Source organism: Microcaecilia unicolor, chromosome 11, assembly GCF_901765095.1.
Source record: "Microcaecilia unicolor chromosome 11, aMicUni1.1, whole genome shotgun sequence".
NCBI classification, from domain to species: Eukaryota; Metazoa; Chordata; class Amphibia; order Gymnophiona; family Siphonopidae; genus Microcaecilia; species Microcaecilia unicolor.
The window spans coordinates 105,120,101-105,135,607 of NC_044041.1; the positions used below are offsets into that span (position 1 = coordinate 105,120,101).

The window sequence follows — 15,507 nt, forward strand, 5'->3', positions numbered from 1 at the left end:
AGAGTGGGCTCTCCATCACTCAGTGTTCGAGCGGGTAGTGTTGCAGTGGGGTCGGCCGGTGTTGGATCTCATGGCATCGGCCGACAATGCGCAGGTCGCGCGGTACTTCAGTCGTCGAAGAGATGCTCGAGCCGAGGGTCTCGACGCGTTGGTTCTGCCGTGGCCGACTCAGCAGTTGCTCTATGTGTTTCCGCCGTGGCCGCTGGTGGGCCGTGTGGTGCAGCGGATAGGTCATCATCCCGGCTTAGAGATTCTGATAGCGCCCAATTGGCCTCGTCGGCCATGGTACGGAGATCTGGTGCGGTTGTTAGTGCAGGATCCTTTTCCCCTGGGGTCTCGGGTGAGACTGGTGCAGGGGCCGATCGAGATGGCCGACCCCTCTCCATTCTTGCTTATGGCTTGGCTCTTGAAAGGCACAGATTGAGAAAGAAGGGTTTATCGGCCAGGGTCATTGATACAATGTTGCGGTCGCGTAAGAAGTCCACGTCGTTGGCTTATGTGCGGGTGTGGCGCATCTTTGAGAGTTGGTGTCTTGAACGGAAGGTTGCCCCTTTGCGGGCTTCGGTGATGGAGGTTTTGGAGTTTTTGCAGGATGGTTTGGACAGGGGGCTTTCCCTTTCTTCCCTGAAGGTGCAGATTGCTGCTTTGTCTTGTTTCAGAGGTAAGATTCGAGGAGTCTCCTTGGCAGCTTCTCCAGACGTAGGGCGGTTCCTGAGGGCAGTGAAGTTGATTCGGCTGCCCCGTCGTCCGATGGTTCCACCTTGGGATTTGAATTTGGTCTTGGAGACTCTGGTGGGTCCTCCGTTTGAACCATTAGCGTCCATCACATGTAAGGATCTTACCTTGAAGACAGTTTTTCTGGTGGCCATTGCTTCCGCTCGTAGAATTTCAGAGTTGCAAGCCTTGTCTTGTAGGGAGCCTTTTCTGTCCTTTGCGAAAGAGAAAGTGACTTTGAAGGACGGTTCCTTCCTTTGTTCCTAAGGTGGTTTCAGCGTTTCATGTGAATCAAGTGATTTCGTTACCGGTGTTGGGGGATCGTTCGGGGGATGCCTCTCAGCGTCGGTTGGCTAAGTTGGATGTTCGGCGCGCCTTGCGGTCTTATTTGAGCAGAACGAGAGATTTCCGGGCTTCGGATAGGTTGTTTGTTTTGTTTGGAGGTCCCAAGAGAGGGGCTGCGGCCTCCAAGGGGACTCTGGCTAGGTGGTTGAAGGAGGCTATTGCCTCGGCTTATTTGTTGACGCGGCGTTCGGTGCCCCCGGTACTTAAGGCGCATTCGACGGGGGGGGGGTTGCTGCTTCCTGGGCGGAGAGTAGTTTTGTTCCTCCGCAGGATATTTGTAAGGCAGCGGCATGGTCGTCCATTCACTCCTTTGTGAAGCATTACAGGATTGATGTGCAGGCAAAAGAGGATGCATGTTTTGGAGCGGCTGTGCTGTCTTCTGCGTTTCGAGGGTCCTACCCTTAAGTTTTCTACTGCTTTGGTACTTCCCACGCGTCTTGACCGGTCTGGAGGGTCGCTGAGGAAGGTGAAATTGGGCCTTACCTGCTAATTTTCTTTCCTCTAGACCCTCCAGACCGGTCAAGAGCCCGCCCTATGGATTTTCAGAGATATTGATCGTATCAGAAGTATTTGAGCCGTGTTCTGCTATGACTATTCCTTTTCTTTCACTGGGCCGGAGAGTTTTCTTCGCCCATAATACTTGACAGAGCGGGGGCGCTTGTCGTTCCGTCTGAGCACACTGTTGGTGTTGACTATTGGTTTTCCAGGTACAGGGGTTTTCTAGATTCAGAGTTCAGGTTGAAGGGGGTTTTCTCTGCTTTGCTAAGTGTATACTGGCTTTTGTGGGATGGGCACAGGTTATATGTACATAGTTGAAGTTAGTGTTCTCAGTCTCCCTCTGCTGGTAGGCGAACATAACCCACGCGTCTTGACCGGTCTGGAGGGTCTAGAGGAAAGAAAATTAGCAGGTAAGGCCTAATTTCACCTTGCAAAGCAGCTACATGATTTTACATTCATGTACAAAGACCAGTGTGTTTTGGGTCAGTCTGCATTAATCAATTCCCACTTTTCCACCATGGAGAAAGCAAAATTGCTTTCCTATAATGGGAGTGGCAGGGGAATGCAGCCATATAATCCCACCTGTTGTTCCCCCTTACCTCCAATATCTTGGCTGTATTATGAGCTGAGGCTGGAATGTAGCTCTTACCGGTACAGGAATTCCTGTAAATCCTCTTGTGTAATTGGAGAGTGGCAAGTTTGGATCCAGGCAATGCTGATGACGCTGCCCAAATCTGTGACTATTCCCATGCTATCTGTGGTGAAGCCTTATTACAGGTATGTAAATTTTGCTTTATGCATCCAGTCATACTGTTAGCTGCTTCAGTTACTTTGTTAGATTTCTTCAACATTAAGCCGTCTCTCTTTCTAAAATTTTATTCAGCTGCCCTAATTATACGGTTTGTGTATGTCTTGAGTGGTATTTTTCATTTAGTGACTTCTCTAGTTCCAATCTTTTTTGCATGTTATTTTCAAAAGCTTTGGCCAGTATTCAATAATTCAGCCACTAAATTCAGGAATTTTTATTAAAGTTTATAAACAACCTTAACATATAATCAGCAATGTTTCATGGCCAGTCGCTGTTTGATCGTCCAATGCTTGTGAAAATTGTAAGTAAAATCCTTTCAGATTTTTGCTTTATTGTGTATAGCTAATGGGGAGCAATGTAAATCTGTTTAGTTTTATCAGCTAGTCCAGAACCTGTGGTTTGTTCCCACCTACCAGATGGAGCCAGAGAAATAGTCCTGTGTGCTTCACCCCGTAAGGGCATTGTGCAGCAGAAGGGATTATTAGTGGAAAGGGATGTGTGTGTGTTGAGCTTTTCCAAGACCTTTCCCTGGTGATGCTTCAGAGAAGAAGGGAAATGGGACTTGATATACTGCCTTCATGTGGTTTTTGCAACTACATTCAATGCGGTTTACATGGTATATACAGGGGCAGTGGAAGGTTAAGTGGATCAAAGTCCGCTGCACTAACCACTAGCCTAAGGGAACTGCGGGGGGGGGGGGGGGGTTTGGTAACCTGTTACCTGCGTGCTGAAGGACACGCTATATAGGGCTCCATCCTTTTGCTCTGGCCTTCATGGTTGGAGGGGGAGGGTGACTACCAAGCGAGCTAAGGAACCTACAGATGCTTGGGTGGCATTGGTGGCTCTTCAGGCTGAAAATAGAGGATGGAGTTAAGATGTTCGCTTAGCTGCAAACTGACATTGGGATCTCCAGTAGGGAATTTTATAACGGATTAGGCATTTTGTGCATCAAAGGGAGTGGGCTAAGGTGTGGGGTAGGAAATTAAATAAGTGGGAGGAACTAGGCAGCTGCATTATGGGGCCAAGGATCTAATTTCTTTTATTTATGCTATTCTTATATTCCCAGGTTTCATTAAGCTTCTCTTGGAACAGGATTTGGGTATTGAATTCACTGACTCTGTGGTCAGCCCAGGGAGGTTTGAGGAACAGGAGATGGCATGAGCCATTATTGATAGGCAGAGCTTGTCACCCTATCAATTACATTGTTTTGGGTATACCAAGATGGCAGTCTGTCATCTGGCCCCTGGGGGGAGGGGGGGAGGGAGTGAAGAGTTGTCTGGCAGACTGATGGGCTAGAACTGGTTTAGCGCTGGCATTAATCAGAACAGGATGTTCAGAGGAATCTAGTGCAGGAAATGATATTTAAATTAGTCACATGGATGTTAATGAGGTCATTTCCTATTCCCTCCCACCCTTAGAGAACCGCACACAAAACAAAGTCATCTTTACTGGAAACCTAACACCAGCTTGGAACTGGCGTTGGGGTGTTTGAAGAGAGGGTTTCTCATGATTTTCTCCTTAAAATCTGCTGATTTTTGATTGAATTTGGAAGCGGAAGTAAGCCCCTGCAAGCTTCTGAGCGGTGGGAGCAAGAGACGTGTGTGAGAGTCTGAACAAAGCCAAAAATGAAAGCACATGTTCTGCGCTTAAATATAAGCCTTCTAATGGAAAAAAAAACTTGAAACACATATTTAAACATGTAGAGGAATGGCGCTGATGTGCGCTTCACTTAGGGTTTGCCTGGGCACATGTACAAGAGCCGTGCTTCACAAGAAACTTGTGTGCATGTGCCAGGAACGTTCCTCTTCCTTACGTTTGGTCTCGGTGTGCATATTTGCATGTAGTTATTGTTGAGCATTGGGAAGCTATTTTTCTCCGAGGACAAGCAGGCTGCTTGTTCTCACTGATGGGTGACGTCCACGGCAGCCCCTCCAATCGGAAACTTCTCTAGCAAAGTCCTTTGCTAGTCCTCGCGCGCCCGCGCGCACCGCGCATGCGCGGCCGTCTTCCCGCCTGAAACCGGCTCGAGCCGGCCAGTCTTCTTTTGTCCGCACTCGGTACGGTCGTGTTTTCGCCGTGTCGAGCCCCGGAAAGTCGACCTCGAGCGTCCAAATTTATTTTGACGTGTTTTTTCTTCGGAAAAGTCTTTCAAGTGTCGGGAAGTGCTCCGGAACCCCCCCCCCCCCCCCCCCCCCCGGGTTTCGTGTTAATCCTCCCCGTACTTCCAGCTTTTTGCCCCGATAAGTTTTCTATCGTCGTCGGGGTAGGCCTCTTTTCGGCCTCGGTCGAGATTTTCTCCCTTACAAATTTTTTGGTGCTCTTTTTCCGCCATTTCGGACTTTGATTTCGCCGGCGCGATTTTTCCGCCCATGACATCGAAGCCTTCCAGCGGCTTCAAGAAGTGCATCCAGTGCGCCCGGGTTATCTCGCTCACTGATCGACACTCGTCGTGTCTTCAGTGTCTGGGGGCCGAGCACCGCCCTCAGAACTGCAGTCTGTGTTCCCTGCTTCAAAGGCGGACTCAGGTAGCGAGACTAGCCCAGTGGAACGTGTTGTTCTCGGGCTCTTCGTCGGCATCGGCACCGGGATCTTCGAGTGCATCGACGTCGTCAGCGTCCAGACCATCTTCCTCGGCCGCCCCTGCATCGAGTGCATCGAGGCATCGGGCCTCTGCATCGGCGCCGAGACATCGGATAGCTGCATCGACATCGGTGGTACCGGGACCTCGTCTGCTGATGTCGTCGGACGGTGGTGCATCGTCAGAAGTGCAGGTGAGGGCTGTCCATTCCCCTGCTGGTGGCGGTGAGCCTTCGGGTGGGTCTCCTCCTACCCTGAGGGCTCCTGCGGTACAGCCCCCCCGAGACCGACCTCCTTCGGCCTCGGCCCCGAGGAAGCGACGGCTGGATTCTACGTCCTCCTCGTCGGTGCCGGGGAGCTCCGGTGACATGCTTCGGAAGAAATCGAAGAAGCATCGACACCGGTCGCCTCCCCGTGTCGGCACCGAGAGCTCTGGGTCGCCGAGGGAGTCGGCACCCAGCAGGCATCGGCACCGAGAGGACCGCTCACCCTCTGTTCAAGAGGTGTCGATGCGCTCCACTCTGGACAGCCCGGAACAGCCTCCTCGCCCGGAACAGGTTCTGACGTCGACGCCTGCATCGACCTCTTTGCCTTTCTCTGCAGCCGCTCTGAACGAGAGCCTCCGGGCCGTTCTCCCAGAGATTCTGGGAGAGCTGTTGCGCCCTACCCCTCCGGTACCGGCGGTGCTTGCGCCTCCGGTACCGTCGAGCGTGGCGCCGGCTGGCCCATCGCCCAGGGTGAGGTCCCCGACGTCGGTACCGCATGCGGTACCGACTGCGGCCACCTCCCAGGAGGGCTCCCCGACTACGTCGGCGGAGGGAGCTTCGCTGATGCGGGCCAGGGAGTCTACCTCTCGACGCCCCCATCGTGGACGTGGCTCCACTGAGTCGAGCCGGGCGAGGTTGCAGACACAGGTTCGTGAACTTGTGTCTGACACCGAGGGTGAGGCCTCGTGGGAGGAAGAAGAAGACCCCAGATATTTCTCTGACGAGGAGTCTGAGGGTCTTCCTTCTGATCCCACTCCCTCTCCTGAAAGACAGCTTTCTCCTCCTGAGAGTGTGTCTTTCGCTTCCTTTGTCCGGGAGATGTCTACGGCCATCCCCTTCCCGGTGGTTGTGGAGGACGAGCCCAGGGCTGAAATGTTTGAGCTCCTGGACTATCCTTCTCCACCTAAGGAAGCGTCCACTGTTCCCTTGCACCATGTCCTAAAAAAGACATTGCTTGTGAACTGGACAAAACCTCTAACTAATCCCCACATTCCCAAGAAGATAGAGTCCCAGTACCGGATCCATGGGGACCCAGATCTGATGCGCACCCAGTTGCCTCATGATTCTGGAGTTGTGGATCTGGCCCTAAAGAAGGCTAAGAGTTCTAGGGAGCATGCTTCGGCGCCCCCGGGCAAGGACTCTAGAACCTTAGACTCCTTTGGGAGGAAGGCCTACCATTCCTCTATGCTCGTGGCCAAAATCCAGTCTTACCAGCTCTACACGAGCATACACATGCGGAACAATGTGCGGCAGTTGGCGGGCTTGGTTGATGCTCTTCCTCCTGAGCAAGCCAAGCCTTTTCAGGAGGTGGTCAAGCAGCTGAAGGCGTGCAGAAAATTCATGGCCAGAGGGGTGTATGACACCTTTGATGTTGCGTCCAGGGCCGCTGCTCAAGGTGTGGTGATGCGCAGGCTCTCATGGCTGCGTGCCGCCGACCTGGAGAATAGACTCCAGCAGCGGATTGCGGACTCGCCTTGCCGTGCGGACAACATTTTTGGAGAGAAAGTCGAGCAGGTGGTAGAGTCTCTCCACCAGCGGGACACCGCATTCGACAAGTTCTCCCGCCGGCAGCCTTCAGCATCTACCTCTACAGGTAGAAGATTTTTTGGGGGAAGGAAGACTGTTCCCTATGCTTCTGGTAAGCGTAGGTACAATCCTCCTTCTCGACAGCCTGCGGCCCAGGCTAAGCCCCAGCGCGCTCGCTCTCGTCAGCAGCGTGCGCCTCAGCAGGGCCCCGCGGCTCCCCAGCAAAAGCAAGGGGCGAGCTTTTGACTGGCTCCAGCAGAGCATAGCCGACATCCAAGTGTCAGTGCCGGGCGACCTGCCGGTCGGGGGGAGGTTGAAAGCTTTTCACCAAAGGTGGCCTCTCATAACCTCCGATCAGTGGGTTCTGCAAATAGTCCGGCAAGGATACACCCTCAATTTGGCCTCAAAACCTCCAAATTGTCCACCGGGAGCTCAATCCTACAGCTTCCAGCACAAGCAGGTACTTGCAGAGGAACTCTCCGCCCTTCTCAGCGCCAATGCGGTCGAGCCCGTGCCATCCGGGCAAGAAGGGCTGGGATTCTATTCCAGGTACTTCCTTGTGGAAAAGAAAACAGGGGGAATGCGTCCCATCCTAGACCTAAGGGCCCTGAACAAATATCTCGTAAAAGAAAAGTTCAGGATGCTTTCCCTGGGCACCCTTCTCCCCATGATTCAGCAAAACGATTGGCTATGCTCTCTGGACTTGAAGGATGCCTACACACACATCCCGATACTGCCAGCTCACAGACAGTATCTGCGATTTCAGTTGGGCACACGCCACTTCCAGTACTGTGTGCTACCCTTTGGGCTCGCCTCTGCGCCCAGGGTGTTCACAAAGTGCCTAGCTGTGGTAGCAGCGGCACTTCGCAGGCTGGGGGTGCACGTGTTCCCATATCTCGACGATTGGCTGGTGAAGAACACATCCGAGGCAGGAGCCCTGCAGTCCATGCAGATGACTATTCGCCTCCTGGAGCTACTGGGGTTTGTGATAAATTATCCAAAGTCCCATCTTCTCCCAGTGCAGAAACTCGAATTCATAGGAGCTCTGCTGGATTCTCGGACGGCTCGCGCCTATCTCCCAGAGACGAGGGCCAACAACTTGTTGTCCCTCGTCTCGCGGGTGCGAGCGTCCCAGCAGATCACAGCTCGGCAGATGTTGAGATTGCTGGGCCACATGGCCTCCACAGTTCATGTGACTCCCATGGCCCGTCTTCACATGAGATCTGCTCAATGGACCCTAGCCTCCCAGTGGTATCAGGCTGCTGGGGGTCTAGAAGACGTGATCCACCTGTCCACGAGTTTTCTCGAATCCCTGTATTGGTGGACAATCTGGTCCAATTTGACTCTGGGACGTCCTTTCCAAATTCCTCAGCCACAAAAAGTGCTGACAACGGATGCGTCTCTCCTGGGATGGGGAGCTCTTGTCGATGGGCTTCACACCCAAGGAAGCTGGTCCCTCCAGGAACGCGGTCTACAGATCAATCTCCTGGAGTTGCGAGCGATCTGGAACGCTCTGAAGGCTTTCAGAGATCGGCTGTCCCATCAAAGTATCCAAATTCAGACAGACAACCAGGTTGCCATGTACTATGTCAACAAGCAGGGGGGCACCGGATCTTGCCCCCTGTGTCAGGAAGCCGTCAGCATGTGGCTCTGGGCTCGCCGTCTCGGCATGGTGCTCCAAGCCACATATCTGGCAGGCGTAAACAACAGTCTGGCCGACAGACTGAGCCGGATTATGCAACCTCACGAGTGGTCGCTCAACTCCAGAGTGGTGCGCCAGATCTTCCAAGCGTGGGGCACCCCCTTGGTGGATCTCTTCGCATCTCGAGTGAACCACAAAGTCCGTCAGTTCTGTTCCAGGCTTCAGGCCCCCGGCAGACTGGCATCGGATGCCTTCCTCCTGGATTGGGGGGAGGGCCTGCTGTATGCTTATCCTCCCATTCCTCTGGTGGGGAAGACTTTGTTGAAACTCAAGCAAGACCGAGGCACCATGATTCTGATTGCTCCTTTTTGGCCGCGTCAGATCTGGTTCCCTCTTCTTCTGGAGTTATCCTCAGAAGAACCGTGGAGATTGGAGTGTTTTCCGACCCTCATCACGCAGGACGAAGGGGCTCTTCTACATCCCAGCCTCCGGTCCCTGGCTCTCACGGCCTGGATGTTGAGAGCGTAGACTTTGCCTCTTTGGGTCTGTCAGAGGGTGTCTCCCGCGTCTTGCTTGCTTCCAGGAAAGATTCCACTAAGAGGAGTTACTTCTTTATGTGGAGGAGGTTTGCCGTCTGGTGTGACAGCAAGGCCCTAGCTCCTCGCTCTTGTCCTACACAGACCCTGCTTGAATACCTTCTGCACTTGTCTGAGTCTGGTCTCAAGACCAACTCTGTAAGAGTTCACCTTAGCGCAATCAGTGCATACCATTACCATGTGGAAGGTAAGCCGATCTCGGGACAGCCTTTAGTTGTTCGCTTCATGAGAGGTTTGCTTTTGTCAAAGCCCCCTGTCAAGCCTCCTACAGTGTCATGGGATCTCAATGTCGTTCTCACCCAGCTGATGAAACCTCCTTTTGAGCCACTGAATTCCTGCCATCTGAAGTACTTGACCTGGAAGGTCATTTTCTTGGTGGCAGTTACTACAGCTCGTAGAGTCAGTGAGCTTCAGGCCCTGGTAGCCCAGGCCCCTTACACCAAATTTCATCATAACAGAGTAGTCCTCCGCACTCACCCTAAGTTCTTGCCAAAGGTCGTGTCGGAGTTCCATCTGAACCAGTCAATTGTCTTGCCAACATTCTTTCCCCGTCCTCATTCCTGCCCTGCTGAACGTCAGCTGCACACATTGGACTGCAAGAGAGCATTGGCCTTCTACCTGGAGCGGACACAGCCCCACAGACAGTCCGCCCAATTGTTTGTTTCTTTTGATCCCAATAGGAGGGGAGTGGCTGTAGGGAAACGCACCATATCCAATTGGCTAGCAGATTGCATTTCCTTCACTTACGCCCAGGCGGGGCTGGCTCTTGAGGGTCATGTCACGGCTCATAATGTTAGAGCCATGGCTGCGTCGGTAGCCCACTTGAAGTCAGCCTCCATTGAAGAAATTTGCAAAGCTGCGACGTGGTCATCTGTCCACACATTCACATCTCATTACTGCCTGCAGCAGGATACCCGACGCGACAGTCGGTTCGGGCAGTCAGTTCTTCAGAACCTGTTTGGGCTTTAGGATCCAACTCCACCCCCCCGAGGGCCCTGTTTGTTCTGTTCCAGGCTACACTCTCAGTTAGTTGGTAAATTTTTTAGGTCAATCTCAGTTATGTCCTCGCCGTTGCGAGGCCCAATTGACCATGGTGGTTGTTTTGAGTGAGCCTGGGGGCTAGGGATACCCCATCAGTGAGAACAAGCAGCCTGCTTGTCCTCGGAGAAAGCGAATGCTACATACCTGTAGAAGGTATTCTCCGAGGACAGCAGGCTGATTGTTCTCACAAACCCGCCCGCCTCCCCGTTGGAGTTGTGTCTTCCCTTGAAGTGTATTGTCTTGCTACATACTGGACTGGCCGGCTCGAGCTGGTTTCGGGCGGGAAGACGGCCGCGCATGCGCGGTGCGCGCGGGCGCGCGAGGACTAGCAAAGGACTTTGCTAGAGAAGTTTCCGATTGGAGGGGCTGCCGTGGACGTCACCCATCAGTGAGAACAATCAGCCTGCTGTCCTCGGAGAATACCTTCTACAGGTATGTAGCATTCGCTTTCTGCACCGTTCCAGTGCTATTAGCAGGCACTGTTTTCTGTAGCGCTGGAATTTTGAGCATCGGCCCATGAGTTGGACACAAGCATCCTTGAACATTGGCATTCCCCAGAAGATCATTTGAGTGGAGCACCCCCTTGATAGACATTTATGCCACTCATCTGCTCCAGACTAGAATCATGTGACTTTTTCCACAATGCCTTTTTTCCTGAGTGAGGGCTTTCTGTATGCGTGTCCTCCAACCTCCCTCATAGCAAAGACTCGCCTGAAACTCGAGCAGGATCAGGGAACCATATTTCTGATTACACTCTACTGGCCATTGGCAGATCTGTTTCCCTCTGCTTCTGGACCTAGCCTCTGAAGATCTGTGGAGACTGGACTACTTTCTGACCACCTTCACACAAAACTGGGGTCCCTTTTACCATCCTGACTCCACAGCTTGGATGTTGAACTTACCAGAAGATGTCTCTAGGTCCTGGTTGCATCCAGTAGGGATTCCTCTAGAAAGTCTTAAGGTGTCAAGTAGATTCTCAACCCCTGGGTTCTACTCAAAATTTTTTGTATGGTTTCCTTGAGATCTTTTCTTCCTATGATCCAACTGAACAGCTGGATTTGCTCTCTAGACCAAAAGGAGGCATACACCCACATAGCCATTGTCCTCCTTCATTTCTGCTGTGGGACTCTGTATTATCAATACAAAGTCTTGCCATTCGGCTTTGCCTTGGATCCTTATGTTTCCACAAAATGCCTGCTAGGGTAGCTGAAACACATTGCAGGGGGGGTGGGGGTGGGCATACATGTCTTCCACTATCGCGATGAATGACTGGTTGATCAACGCAGCCTCCCAACATTCGGCACAGACTTCATTCTACTGGTTCAAACCTCTCAGATCATTGGGTCTCTTCTGAACACTATTCAGGGTTGAGCCATTCTCCCACAACCGAGAGTAGGCAATATAGTGCGCATCTCCACTCAGATTTCCAGTTCCAACCAAGGTTCTGCTCATCAGATGCTCCATCTACTCGGCCACGTGACTTAAGTCCATGTAGCACCATTGGCTTGGCTCCACTTCTGAGTATACCTCGGTGGACTCTCTCCTCTGTGGTCTCAAGCCACTGGGCCTCTCTGAGCCCGTATTTAAGTTACTTCACAACTGCACCACTCTACAGTGGTGGATGATTCCACAGAATCTCACCTGGGTACTTCCGTTTCAGCCTCTTTCACATTAAAGTTCTCACCACAGAAATGTTACTGTTTCAAGTGAACATTTTCCCTCTGGTGTACAGCTAGAGCACTCAACCCTACTTTGTGCTCCCTCTCTTCCCTTATGGAGTACCTCCCTCCATCTTTCTGATTCTGGCTTCAAAACTAACTCAGAGTACATTTGAGTATGTAAGTACTTTCCACTCTAGGGTTGATAATCATGTTTCTGTTCATCCCTGAATAATTGTGTAGTATGAAATAAACCTTTCATTAATCTATCAAAACACCTCCGGTAGCATGGGATCTTAATGTCATCCTCACAGCTACAAGAGCTTGAAGTTCGCTTACCCTTCTGGCAGAAGTGCTATTAAGAACAGTACTTTCCAAGTGAGGATTTAGAGAGAACAGAAACAAAGTGGTTCAAAATGGAGGTTTCACAAGAGCTGTGAGGATGACATTAAGATCCCATGCTACCGGAGGTGTTTTGATAGATTAATGAAAGGTGTGGTGCTTTTACAGTGATCGACTTGTGCTACACTTGGAGTGACAGCTGATGTCGTAACTCCACAGAGGGAATTGCTACGGAGATTATTCCAAATGTACTTAAATTCCAGTTAAAATTTTGTATCAAAGGCAGTTATTTGGAGCACTCTATTTACCATAACAGCATTACTCACAATCGCAGTACCCCCCCCCCCTTCCCCAAAAAAAAAAAAATTCTGAGAAGCCACCATACCCCTCTCCCCCCAGACTACTTTACAATCCCTAGTGGTCTGGTGATGCAGTCAGGGCAGCCATTTTGAGAGCAGAGCCAGATTAGGCAGAAGTATTGGGATCATTTATAGCCCAACTACACCCCTAGACTACCAGGGATTGTAAGATGGGGGGGTTAGGCGGAGGCACTGAAGGAGGGGGCTGGGGAGGAGAAGCAACTTCAGGGTTTTTTTTTTTTTTGTTTTGGGGTTTTTTGGAGCGGGGGTAGAGAGAGACAAATGGGGCATTGCAAATTTTTGGCTTCCACCGAAAGCATATGGTTATTTTTGTTCAAAACCGAAAACGTGGTCAAAAATTAATGATGTTTTGACAGAAACTGGGCAGATAGTGTTTTGTGCCAAAACTGAAATTTGTTTGGCCTCTACTGCAGTTACATGGGAATAAGGAATATATTTTTTTTTAATTTAATTTTAAATTCTTTATTGGTTTTCAATTTTACAAGTACAGCAACTTGCAAAGGAAACACAGAAGGCAATAATTTCATGGATCATTTATAATACACTTCATTGTCTACATTGTGACAATTTTCATTCTTCCTTAGACCTCAAATGTGGCGAGGGGGGGCGTGTTAAGAAACACGAGGAGAAATTTTAAAACATAACAATTAAATCGGCTAACCTTAATTCCACAAACTATCTTAGTTGATCTGATGTTATTACACTGTGGGGGTTTGGATCCTTTTAGCGTCCACAAAAACGTTTAGCTGTAGTGGATCAGAAAAAACATACTTATTTCCCTGGAAGTTAATTCTACACTTTCAGGGATAAGCTAACAAGAACGATGCTCCCAAAGCTTTTACATTCTGTCTTAAATCCAAGAATTGTCTCCTTCTCTCCTGAGTTGCCTTCGCAACATCAGGGTACATCCAAATTTTCTGTCCATAAAACAGTTTGGAAGAATTCTTAAAATATAATTTAAATACATGATTCAGATCTTTCTCAAATACAAACTGAACTAACAATGTTCCTCGATCTGTAATCTCAAAATTCGAGTCTTCAAGGAATGCAGTTAAATTTTGGGGAATAAGGAATATTTTTTTTCATTAAGAGTTTTCTTGTTTTGATATGTAAAATTTATAATTATAAAATAAAAAAGGCACAAACTTGACTGTATTTGCTGGATTACTTGGTTGTTCAAAATACTAAAGACTTAATGCTGCACAGTCTCCTGGGTCAAAGCACACTGGACTTTATTTTTGTCTCCATCTGCTGATAAATGGGCACAACCCACAGGATTAGTCTGGTGAGAATGAAGGAAAGAAAATTAGCATGTAAGTCGGTTTCTCCTTAGTTTAGCCAATTCAGTATCTTGTGACATAAGTTTCTCTGTTATGCTGTTATCAAGCTTGTGTCAGTGATGTGAGAATTTTAAAAATAAAGCATTTTGAATATTTTCATCATGACCAAATCTGTGGCAAAAAACTCATTTAGGATCCTAGAAATACTTAAAAATTTTGCTGCTTTCTTCCTCCCTAGCTCTCCCATGGCATAATGGTTTGTTTTTCTCATAGAACTTCCCTTCCATTTTGAGATTTGTATCTTTTCTTTTTAGGATGATAAATCGCTGCCCAAGGGAGATGGCTTCCCTCCAGATAGGCCCCCACAGCTTCCCCGTAAGTCTCATTTCAGTCGGTTCTTTTTTGTTTTTTTTCAATGTATCTATTTTTCCAACTCTCTAAATGCAGTTTTATTTTTCTACTAGTTTGTTAGAGCATGAAATATGTGCTTTTTTTCCCCCCTACTCTTAGGAGGACTTAGTGGGATTGGTATGGGATTGGGCCCTGGAGGACAGCCAATCGATGCAACTCAGTTGAGCCGAGGCATAGGCATGGGCCCTCCAGGTGAGGTCCCTGAATACAATTGACACTTAAAATACTCTTTCACCATCCCCAAACCTTTTGCCCTTATAATACATTTAGGAACCTCTTACTAAGGCCTAGTGGTACTAATGAATATGTGTTTGTGCTATCTTGATGCCACACCCATAGAAATAAACCAGGCCATGGTTGCAGTGCACGCTAATGACATTAACAAGTGCTAAGCATTAGTAAAAAGGGCACTCGTGCTTGGAAGGCTGTGGTGGAAGTGTGTTTATTTTATAATTCTGCTATGTGAAGTATATAAACAATTATGGTATGACATGTCAAATCTCTATTTTTTGATATATATTTTTTTTAATTCGTGACCACTCCTATCCTCTAGCTTTCAAAGTGAAGGCTTGCTGGAGAAATTAACTCCACTATCTATAAGGCTTTTCTACCTTTAGTAGCCAGATTGTATAATGAATGGGGGGAAAACATCCATATCCTAAGATCTAGAATAATTTTATATCCAGATCTCAATTTTGTTTATGCACAGTAAATGTTCTGCCTGGAAGGGGAAAAAACCCCCCAGAGGCTTTATAACCTAAATGGGGAAAAGCAGGTTTGGCCTGAGGATTTTCTGTTCCTTCCCTTTTCTGAGGACAAATGGGCCATATCGTCCTACAACTAGGTGCCCAGTGCACTCTCTGTTTAAGAGGCCTTTGGCAGCGTCTCCAGCACTAGTGCTGCTATAAAGAAGATTTTTTAAAAAAACTAAGCACAGCTCTCAGGAAGACTCCACACACTAAACAGAAAGAGAAGGGAGGAAAACTACTACTGTCCCCACTTCCCCTCCACCCCCTCTCAAGCCTCACAGACCCTTCATACGAGCCAGAATGCACAGGTACCTACCATCTGCTGAGAAAATACTGGCCAGTGAGAGACTGCATAGGGTACTTACAGACTCACTTTGAGGCTAGTGTTCTCTCTGTTTCCAGCTGGTAAGAGTGCATAGCCTGCTCATCTGAACTGATCTGGAGGAAGTAAAGAAAAGAAAATTAAGAGAACACCTAATTTCTCCTTCATAAAGACTAACTGCCAAATGGATGTCTGGTCCCCAAGCACACTTAATAGGTTATATGGTCTTTCTCCGAGGACAAGCAGGCTGCTTGTTCTCACTGATGGGTGACGTCCACGGCAGCCCCTCCAATCGGAACACTTTTCTAGCAAAGTCCTTTGCTAGCCCTCGTGCGCCTATGCGCGGCCGTC

At 49.4% G+C, this 15,507-nt stretch overlaps 1 protein-coding gene across 4 annotated transcripts in view; it reads left to right on the plus strand.

The window, feature by feature from the left end:
* HNRNPM (heterogeneous nuclear ribonucleoprotein M) overlaps positions 1 to 15,507 on the plus strand; it is a 170,041-nt gene that overhangs the window by 110,132 nt on the left and 44,402 nt on the right. For 3 of the 4 annotated variants that reach the window (XM_030217973.1, XM_030217974.1, XM_030217976.1), the window contains 3 exons: positions 2,617 to 2,666; positions 13,989 to 14,049; positions 14,185 to 14,277. In XM_030217973.1, coding sequence (XP_030073833.1) covers positions 2,617 to 2,666; positions 13,989 to 14,049; positions 14,185 to 14,277 — 204 coding nt within the window. The remainder of the gene's footprint in view (positions 1 to 2,616; positions 2,667 to 13,988; positions 14,050 to 14,184; positions 14,278 to 15,507) is intronic. The other variant, XM_030217975.1, reaches the window with a different exon arrangement.